This window comes from Diaporthe citri (genome assembly GCF_014595645.1).
Source record: "Diaporthe citri strain NFHF-8-4 chromosome Unknown scaffold_4, whole genome shotgun sequence".
Taxonomy (NCBI): domain Eukaryota; kingdom Fungi; phylum Ascomycota; class Sordariomycetes; order Diaporthales; family Diaporthaceae; genus Diaporthe; species Diaporthe citri.
Genome location: NW_025064849.1, coordinates 6,046,223 through 6,057,606, shown reverse-complemented (window position 1 = coordinate 6,057,606; position 11,384 = coordinate 6,046,223). Strand labels below are relative to the sequence as shown.

The following is an 11,384-nucleotide window of genomic DNA, read 5'->3' as shown; positions in this document are numbered from 1 at the left end:
AAATCAGTAAAGGGCATATAAAGTATTAATTATTGTAGCAGTTTGAAACACACTATGAGCTGGTGATGGCAAAGTTGGAATAGCAGGTGCGCTCTGGTTAGCTAAAGCGGGCGGACATGCTGGTGCATCCTCCGTTTTTACCGGTGCGAATCTCCGCATTCAAAAGAAGCATGGCAAAACCCGGTATCTTGCATCTTGGCCTGGCTTTGACGGAAACACTGGTCGACTTAATATCATCTACTTAACCCGGGGCTCCGGTCGGTTCGAGTCCAGCTCGCCCAAGGCACCCCGTTGCTGGTAAGCGCTGTGGTTCTCATCTCGTAGGGTGTCTCTTCCCTCCCCGAACTCCTGACTTTACACACATCTTTCCATTCAGCCTCGACTCAAACCCCGAGAAATGCCCGCTCCTCTGTGGGCAGAGACTGCCAGGAATCAGCAGCTTAAGGGGGCTGCATTTCGCTTAAACCACATGGACATGTCAACTATGTGATGCACGGCAGCATACAAGGAGCACGTCGAAATCTTCAGCAGTAGGCGATGACGACTTTTAATGGATATTCAATACGAAAAGAGTAGGAAGGAGAATATTATAATGCTGCCATGCTGGCATTTAAGTATTATATGCATGCAATGCATATACGCGCATTGCTAACTACGTTGCCCAGCCTATTAATGCAAATAAGCTTTCTGCTATTCCTAAATATAAACAATGGGATAATAATTAAATTAATTAAAACAGCCTACTTTATTATCTTAACGCTATATTTTTCCGCTCTTACTTACATTAAACCTTATAATTATTTATAATTCTTATATTTAATTTTAATTTATTATAATATTAATAATTTTTTAATAAATTTATAATATATTTATTATATATTTATTACATATTTATTATATATTTATTATATATATTTATTATATATTTATTATATATTTATTATATATTTATTATATATTTATTATATATTTATTATATATTTATTATTATATATTTATTATATATTTATTATATATTTATTATATATTTATATATATATTTATTATTAATTAAATTTAATATATTATTTTAAATAAAGTAAATATTATAAGTTTAAATTTTTATTTATTTTATTTTTTTAATTATTATTAAATTATTAAATCTTTAAAATATTTTATAAGTTAAGTTATTAAAGGAAATAACTTTATTTTTTAATTAATAATATTTTTATAAATAATATATATTTTATTATAATTATTTTATTTTAAACTTTTTATTTTAATTAATAATAATAAAAATTTATATAACGTAATTTATTAATAAGTAACGCATATTAATAAGTAATGTATTTTTATAACTTTTATTAACTTTAATTAACCTTAATATTTACTTAATGCAAATAATTTAATTAAATTTAGCATTAATTAATATTAATTATAATTAAATTTTTATTTTTAATTAATTTTATTAATTTAAAGGCATTAATATAATTATAATATTAATTTAAATTAATTAACCTTTAATAAAAAATATATATTTAGCATTAATTAATATTAATTATATTATTAAAAAATATAATTCGTTATAAATTAATAAAATAATTATATTTATATTAATATTATAATTTAAACTTTACTTATTATAATTAATTAATAAGTTTTAACTTTATAAAAATAAGCTTTAATATAAATATAAATAAAAAATAAACCTTTTTCTTTATACTTTAAATATAAACCTTATTTAAATACTTTATAATAAATAATTTAAAATTAGCTTATAATATATATTTAAAGTCTTTTTATATTATAAACTTATAATATAATTATATAAAACTTAATATAATACTTAAAAAAAATAATAATAGCTTATTAAGCCCTTTTTTTTTAAAAAAACTTTTATTTTAAGAATACTTAATAACTTAATTAATAAAAATAAAGGCTAAGTTTATAATAAATAAGAAAATAATTAATATTAAAAAAACTTAATTCTTTTATATATTTAATTAACTAAGAACTTTTTATAATTAATTTTTACTTTATATTAACTTTATAAAGATATTTAAAAAGTAATTAAAAAGCTTTTTAAAAAGAATTTACTTTATACTTAAAAACTTTTTTAAATAAAGATATATTAAGCTTAACTTAATTATATTATAATAATATTATAAAAAGGAAATAATAAAATTTTTTATTTAATTTAATTAATTAACTTATATAATAAAGACTTAAAATTAATTAAATAAATATAAAATATTATTAATAATTAATAGTTTAATTTTTATAATAAAAGCTTAACTTAATTATAAAAAATAATTAAATATATTTAAAGCTTTTTACTTTAATTTATAATAATATAAGAGTATTTTTAATATTATAAAAAAAAAATAATACTTAATTTTAAAATAATAAAGTAATAAATATTAATATTATAATAATTTTAATAAATAAAGTTAAGTATTTTATATATAATTAATTTAATTATTATAAGTATAATTATTTTAATTATTATAAAAAAATAAAAATATAGCTTTTATTAATTAAGATTAATAAGGAAAAAGAGTTTATTTAAGGAAATATAAAAGTTTTTTATAAAATAAAGCTTAAAAATAATATTAATTTAATATTAATTTAAGCTTAAAGTAAATTAATTATATATTAATTAATTTAATATTATAAAAATGCTTAAAATTTAAGAAATTTTTATTAATAAAATAAATTACTTATAATTAAGCATTAATTAATTATAAATTATATAATAAATTTATAATTTTAAAATTTTAAATAAAAAAGCTTATATAAAAGGCTTATATTAAAAAATTATAAAAATATTATTAATTTAATTATTAATTTATATTTAAATAATTATTTTTATTAACTTATTTTAATTAATATATTAAATTATAAAAATTAAAATATATTAATTATAAATAATAAGTTAAGCTTTTAATATAATTAAAAAATATTAAAATATAATTAAATAATTAAATAAAAAGTAATATTTAATTTATAATTAAATTATAATATTTTTTATTTTTTATTATATAATTATTTTTTAAAATTTATTATAAAAACTTAAAAAAAAAAAGAATATATTATAATTTAAGCTTTATTTATTATAATTAATTAATAAGCTTTAGCTTTATAAAAATAAGCTTTAATATAAATATAAATAAATATTATAAGCTAATCTTAAATTATTTATTATAAGGTATTTAAATAAAGTTTATATTTAAAGTATAAAAAAAGATTTACTTTTTATTTATATTTATATTAAAGCTTATTTTTATAAAGCTAAAGCTTATTAATTAATTATAATAAATAAAGCTTAAATTATAATATATTCTTTTTTTTTTAAGTTTTTATAATAAATTTTAAAAAATAATTATATAATAAAAAATAAAAAATATTATAATTTAATTATAAATTAAATATTATTATTTTATTTAATTATTTAATTATATTTTAATATTTTTTAATTATATTAAAAGCTTAACTTATTATTTATAATTAATATATTTTAATTTTTATAATTTAATATATTAATTAAAATAAGTTAATAAAAAATAATTATTTAAATATAAATTAATAATTAAATAATAATATTTTTAAATTTTTTAATATAAGCCTTTTATATAAGCTTTTTTATTTAAAATTTTAAAATTATAAATTTATTATATAATTTATAATTAATTAATATTTAATTATAAATAATTTATTTTATTAATAAGAATTTTTTAAATTTTAAGCATTTTTATAATATTAAATTAATTAATATATAATTAATTTACTTTAAGCTTAAGTTAATATTAAGTTAATATTACTTTTAAGGCTTATTTTATAAAAAAAAATTTTATACCCCTTTAAATAAACTCTTTTTCCTTATTAATCTTAATTAATAAAAATTATATTTTTATTTTCTTATAATAATTAAAATAATTATACTTATAATAATTAAATTAATTATATATAAAATATTTAACTTTATTTATTAAAATTATTATAATATTAATATTTATTACTTTATTATTTTAAAATTAAGTATTATTTTTCCTTATTATAATATTAAAAATATCTTTATATTATTATAAAGTAAAATAAAAAGCTTTAAATATATTTAGCTATTCTTTATAATTAAGTTAAGCTTTTATTATAAAGATTAAATTATTAATTATTAATAATATTTTATATTTATTTAATTAATATTAAATCTTTATTATATAAGTTAATTAATTAAATTAAGTAAGAAATTTTATTATTTTTTTCTTATAGCATTATTATAATATAATTAAGCTAAGCTTAATATATCTTTATTTAAAAAAATCCTTAAATATAAAGTAAATCTTTTTTAAAAAGCTTTTTAATTACCCCTTAAATATCTTTATAAAATTAATATAAAGTAAAAATTAATTATAAAAAGTTTTTAATTAATTAAATATATAAAACAATTAAGCTTTTTTAATATTAATTACCTTTTTATTTATTATAAATTTAACCCTTATCTTTATTAATTAAATTACTAAGTATTCTTAAAATAAAAATTTCTTTAAATAAAAAAAAACTTAATAAGTTATTATTATTTTTTTTAAGTCTTATTATATTAAGTTTTATATAATTATATTATAAGTTTATAATATAAACAAATTTTAAATATATATTATAAGCTAACTTTAAGTTATTAATTATAAAGTATTTAAATAAGGTTTATATTTAAAGTATAAAGAATAAGATTTACACTTTATTTATACTTACGCCAAAGCCTATTCTTATAAAGCTAAAGCCTACTAATTAATTATAATAAGCAAAGCCCAAACCGTAATAATAAAGAGTAAACCTTCTTCTTTGCACTTTAAATATAAACTTTATTTAAATACCTTACGGCAGATAATCTAAGGCTAGCCCATAATAATTAATTAATATTAATTAAGCTAAATTTATTATAATATAATTAAAATTTAATTAATTAAACTTTTCTTTATTTTTCTTATAAGTTTTTATATTATGCTTAATCTTATTAAAATTATTATAACGTTTTTTAATTAATTTATTATAAATTAATTCTTATATCTTATTATTTATTTTATTAATTAATTACTTTGCCTTTTATTTTTATTTAAAATAAAAGCTTAAAATTCCTTAATTATAAATACTTTTTTAAGCTATACTTAGGTTTTTTTAACCCTTTAATATTTAATAAGTATTATATTAATATTTTAAAGCATATAAATTTGCTTATTTATTATAATAAGTAAATGCCTTATTATTTATATATTTTTTATTAATTAATTAATAACTTTTATAATTAATATAATAAAGCTCCCTTAATAAATAAAGATTTTACTTTTAATAAAACTTAATTATTAAATAATTTATTAATTATTTAATAATATTTAAAACTTTTATTTTTAAAGAAAAATAAGGAAGAATTATATTAAAGTTTATAAGTATATATTAAGTTTAAAAATTATTAAATTAAAATTTTAAGGAAACACTTTAGCTTTTTTAAATATAAACTTAATTATTTTTATTATTAAAGTTTTATTATAAGCTACTTTAAATATAAGAAAAAACTTAAGTTTAATAATATAATTAATTAAAGCTTAAATAAAGAAATTAATTTTATTATAATATATATATATTTTAAAAAAAATAAATATAATATAATATTTAATAATTAAAGTAAATAAAATAAATTTAATAATATATTAATAATAATAATTTTATTATTTTTATAATATTAATTAAATTTAATTAATATATAGCTTTTATAATTATTTATAATTAATATTTAATAATTAATATTTTTCTTTACCTTAATATATGTATTAAAAATAAGCTTAATATTTTAATTAATAATATAATAAATACTTTAAATAATTATAAGTAATAAACTTTATAATTTATTTATATAAATATATTTAATAATTATTATTAATAATTTAATATTTAATTATTATATTATAAAATAATTAAAATTAATTTTTAATAATTATAAAAATAATTAAACTTATTAATTAATTTTAATTATATTAAATTATTATTATATATATAATATTTATTATATATATAATATTTATTATATAATATATAATTCTTTTATTTATTATATATATTATAAAAAACTATATTTAAGGTTAAATAAAATTTAATATTCCTTTTTTCTTTATAATTAAAAGCTTTTTTTCTTTTTTTTATGCTTAATTAATAATAAATTAAATCTTACCCTTTTTCCTTATTACTTTTATCTCTTATAACTTTCCCTTTAATATAAGCCGTTTTTTAAAAATAAGATTTTATAATTATTTTAATAAATAATTATTAATTCTTTATTAAAAGGGCTATAATAACTTTAATATTATATAATAAAGCTGCCTTTATTATTATTAAGCCTTTTTATAAATTAATTAAAAGTTATATTAAAGCCTTTTAATTTATTAATTTAGCTTTTTTTACCCCTTATAATAAAGCATTTAATGCTTTTATATTAATGTATATTAATTTATAGCTTATTATTTATTAACTTTAATAAGGTTTTTTTATTATTTTATATATAGCTTTTTAATTAATAAGGCTGCAAGGAATTAATATAATTAAAGGGAAAATTCTTAAAAAAGGTTTAATAATTATAATAAGGTTTAAACTTATGCTCTTTATAAAGAAAAGTTAAATATATAATTAATATATTAAATAGCTAATAATTAAACTTAATTTTTAAATTAAGTTATAAATTTATAAAATATTAAGCTTAATATTTATTAATAAGTTTAATATTTTATAATATTAATAATTAGTTAATTTTATTTTTTATATTAAAAATTTATATAAAAAATCCTTAAATATTTTAATTAATAATATATTAAATAAATACTTACTTTTAAATTAAATTAAGTTTATATTTATTAATATATAATTTATTATAATAATTTTAATTTTAAAACATAAAAGATTTATATTATTAAAAGAATATTAAATGGTTTTATATTATATTTCTTAAATTTATTAATTATTTAAATAATTAAAAGAATTTTATTTTCTTTTTAAATTAAATATATATTATAATTATTAATATTTAATGCATTAAATATTTAATAAATAAATTAAAGTAAATTTAATATTAAAAAAGGTTATTTTAAATAAACTTTAATAATTTTTAATTATATTATATTATTATTAACCTTTTTAAATTAATAAAATTAATTATAATTAATATTAATTAATATTAAATTTAATTAATTTCTTTATATTAAATAAATATTAAGCTTAATTAAAGTTAAGCAAAATTAAAAACATCGGCTATTTATTAATATTAATTATTTATTAATAAATTATATTATTATAATTTAATAATTATTTTTTAAAAAGAAATAATAAATTTAATAAAAAAATTAAAAGTTAATAATATTTTTATAAGAAAATTAAATATTTAAAGATAAGTTAATAATTATAATACTTTAAAAAAAAGCTTAATGTAATTTTAAACTTTATATTTATTAAATTTAAATATATATATAAGGCATAAATTAATATTAATATAATTAAAAATAATTTAATAAAATTAAAAAACTTTAAAATTATTATTAATATAATAAAATATATTATTATAAGTAATAATTATTTTTTAAAATAATTTTAATTAAAGGAATAATATAATATAAAAGATAAATTTAATAAGTTAAATATAAATTATTTAACTTAATAAATTTAATTTAAATTATATATTTTTAAATTTAAATATTAAATATTATATATTTAATATATATATATAAGTATATTATATTAATATATAATATGTTTATATTATATATAAATTTAAATAATAAGTATTATAAATATATTAAAAATAATATATTTTTTATAATGTTTTTTTTGCTTTTTAAATATTTATATCTTTTATATTAATATAATAATAAATATAATAAAATTAAATTTAAATTATTTAAAGTTTTAAAATTCTTTTTTAAATTCTATATAATTATTTATATATTAAAAAAAGTTTTATTATTATAATTTATATTATGCTTAATAAATGTATAATTATATAAGTTTTATTAATATATATATATATATATATATATATATATAAACCTTTAATTTTAATTTTTAAATATAATATTTTAATAACCTTTTATATATTATAATATATTTTTATATATCTTTTTATTATTATAAAATAATAAATTATTTAATGCTTTATATTATTGCTAATAATAATTTTAAACTATATTATTAACTTAATTTATAGCTTTTTAATTAATTAACTCGCTTTTCTTTAAGATTAAGATAATATTATTTTAAATTCCTTTTTAAAAATCTTTTTATATAAGCAAACATTATTTTAATTAATAATAGGCATTAATATAATCACTTGAATTCCCATTATAAACCTATAAGCTTGAGCTAAATAAGCTTATAACGTGATAAGGTTGCATATTAAGCGTGTTATCTCGCGTAGAGAAGAATGCTTTATAATGGCGAGAGGAAGGTTGATACCCTTAGCATATTTAAGCACGTCTTAGTTACCCCAACTAAAAACAATTTAAAGATGGTAAGCTGAAATAACAGCTCACAGGCATTAATAAAGATGTACGTTTAAAAGGGTATTTACTCCATGAGACCGACACATGGATAGACCCCAATGCACCCGCAGCGGAAGTCCATGTATTCTTCTACCGTAGGATGATACGCCACGGTCTGCATACCGACTTGGCGCAGGACGCCGGCTTGTGTCCCTATTGGACGCGTCGCCCTTGAGGGTGGTGGCCTAATGTATCTCGACCGATCCATGGATTTCGGAATGACCACCGAAGAGGACTTCGCTCGTAACGCTGAAAATCGCAGGGACGAGGAGCGCGTTTCAGCCTTCAACAAAAACATTAACGACGGCGGCTTCCTTAAGCAGAGACACGGTGAAGTACGGCAAGGAGGTCAAGAGGAAGTGGCTCATTACTGAGTACGAAGTTGGAGATGTCATTTTCCATAATCCATTCATGGTTCACGCGAGTTGCAAGAATATGGACCCAGAGAATCGCATCCGCTTGGCCACTGATCTCCGGTTTGTTAACCCAAAGAAGCCGTATGACGAGCGCTGGATGAAGGTGTACAGACCTCTTGATGGATTGTAACTGCACCTAACCAGATAGATCGATTTACTAACTCCACAAGTGAGATATTTCCCCCTTCCCCTGCAAGACTCGCACATGTAGAAACTACTACTAGTATTGTTAATAATTGCAGTGACAGCATTCATGAGGACATCAATGCCTGGACCAGGAGACCCAGGTTAGAGTTGCTAAAAGCCAAGAACATTTAGATATCGATAGCGACTCCCTGGGGCTGTGTATTTAGTGTATGGTCCTTTTGTCACCACTCTCGATGGTAGTGTCGATGGCTTCGTACGCATCGTCTACATGCTTAAGATTAGAATGTGACTTCGGTCTAGCAGAAGCTCCCTTGAACCACATGCACGTCTCCTGCTATCTTGTAAGCCCATCACTTCAATGTGGAACTCCCCCAGCTGTGGTCAGCCATGTCCAAGTATTAAGAAGCTCTATGGCTCCTCAAATTTTCTCCTTCCTGCATAGCATGACCTCCTATGAAGTTATAGAGGATGCTCAACCCTAAGAGACACCTAACATGAAAACCATGTTGTCTGGCCGTTTACAGCCGACAGATCCCTCGCCCTGCTTGCCGAGAATGTCCCCAGGAATGGGACTGTTACGGCACAAGAAAGCCTATTGCGCCAAAACACCACAAAAGAGGGACGTTGTAATGCCGAGAACATTACCGTGGCTATCACCTATATGCGTACTGTAACAGGGACGCTCCCAACCCTGTTTACCTGTCACCGGATGTGTGCCGTGGTGCGGTTTACCCCAGATTCCCCCACAGATGCCCCGGACGCCAAGCCTCCTAGCCATTGGATTGTGGGGAATCCGGGGTAGCCTATGCCACGAGAACTCACGTTTAGCTCTAAGAGACATCTAAATGCTCTCGCTTTTAATTTATAAATATTTGTTTCTTAAGTAATATGCATTTAATCCTTTTAAATAATAATAAATACTTAAATATTTAAGGTTAAAAAATAATAGCATTAAAGAATAATATAATATTAATAATAATAACCTTATAATAATTATATAAAGTAAAATTATTAATATAAATTATCACGATTTTACTGCTAGTAAATAGCCCGCTCGGCTAAAAGACCAGTAATTTTTAATCCCTTAGAAATATACCTAGCAATATATAAGTATTATAAAGCCATACCGTTATATTACCCCCTTTAAGGCCCTTATAAAGCTTTTAAATGTCATTAAAGCGGGTATGCGCACTTATAAGTAGCTTAAAACTTAAATAACACGGATTTAACTTACCTATAATCTTCTGCTTAGGCACTTATTATAGGACCTTTGCGGTAGCTGCAAATCCATTTAAAAGAGTTTTTAACCAGGGGGCTTAAACCTTAGCCGTGTAATTAGAAATTGTTATGATTTTACTGCTAATAAATAAACTGCTTAGCCAAAAGACTAGTAATTTTCAATCCCTTGGAAATACACCTAGCAGTATATAAATATTACGGAGCCATACCGTTATATAAATAACTTAAAATTAATTTATTATAATACTTTTAATTTAAAGTTAAGAAATTAATTAAATAATAAAAATTTAAATAAATTAACTTTAAAACAACCTTTTATATTATATTAATATTATATTATATTAACTTAATAAAGTAAATATTATAATAAAAAGGCGTTTTTTAACTCTTTCCGCTAATAATATTACTTTTAAAAATTTCTTTTTTAAGCTTAAAGTTTTATAATTAGCAAAATATAATGCTATAATATAAAGTTTAAATTATATATATAGCTTATAATTAAGAAAATAATAATAACCTTATTTTTTTTAAATGTTAAATATTTAAGCGTTTATTATTATATAAAGAATGAAATATATATTGCTTAAGAAGCATATATGTGTAAATTAAAGACGAGACCACCTTAGAGCATGTATCAAGGAAGCTTGTTATTTGAAAACGCACATATAGAGATGTTTAAAGGATTGAATAAGCTTGCATGTGTTGTACCTCCTAATCTTAATGAAACGCAAACCAAAAAGTCTTGGTCCAACACCAAGAATTTGTCGTTGACCTGCATTTAAAATTGATAAGTAGGCATTGATAAAATGGTTATTTTCCATTCGTTAGGTCCAGCGAAATTCTGGCCGCTCGCTGGATTGTCTCCAGAGGATGTATCCTCCTCGTCCTTATACCCGAACTCGGGGCGAGTCAATGGAGCCAGCGTGTTATATCTAGCTACCCCGGTGTGTATCTTGCGTCGATATGTGTGGGTATGCCCTGGGAGAAGAGAATGATGTATCGTGGTTGCAACGATCTACAAAAGGGTACG

The 11,384-nt window shown here is 18.7% G+C and overlaps 1 protein-coding gene across 1 annotated transcript; it reads left to right on the top strand.

Annotated features, from left to right (window-relative positions):
* Positions 1-8,758: 8,758 nt before the first annotated feature.
* INS49_010739 (uncharacterized protein) lies at positions 8,759-9,141 on the top strand (the record flags this gene model as incomplete). Its single annotated transcript, XM_043171462.1, has 3 exons — positions 8,759-8,882; positions 8,935-9,071; positions 9,139-9,141. The coding sequence occupies 3 exons, from the start codon at positions 8,759-8,761 to the stop codon at positions 9,139-9,141; spliced, it is 264 nt and encodes an 87-aa protein (XP_043026027.1).
* Positions 9,142-11,384: the final 2,243 nt, after the last annotated feature.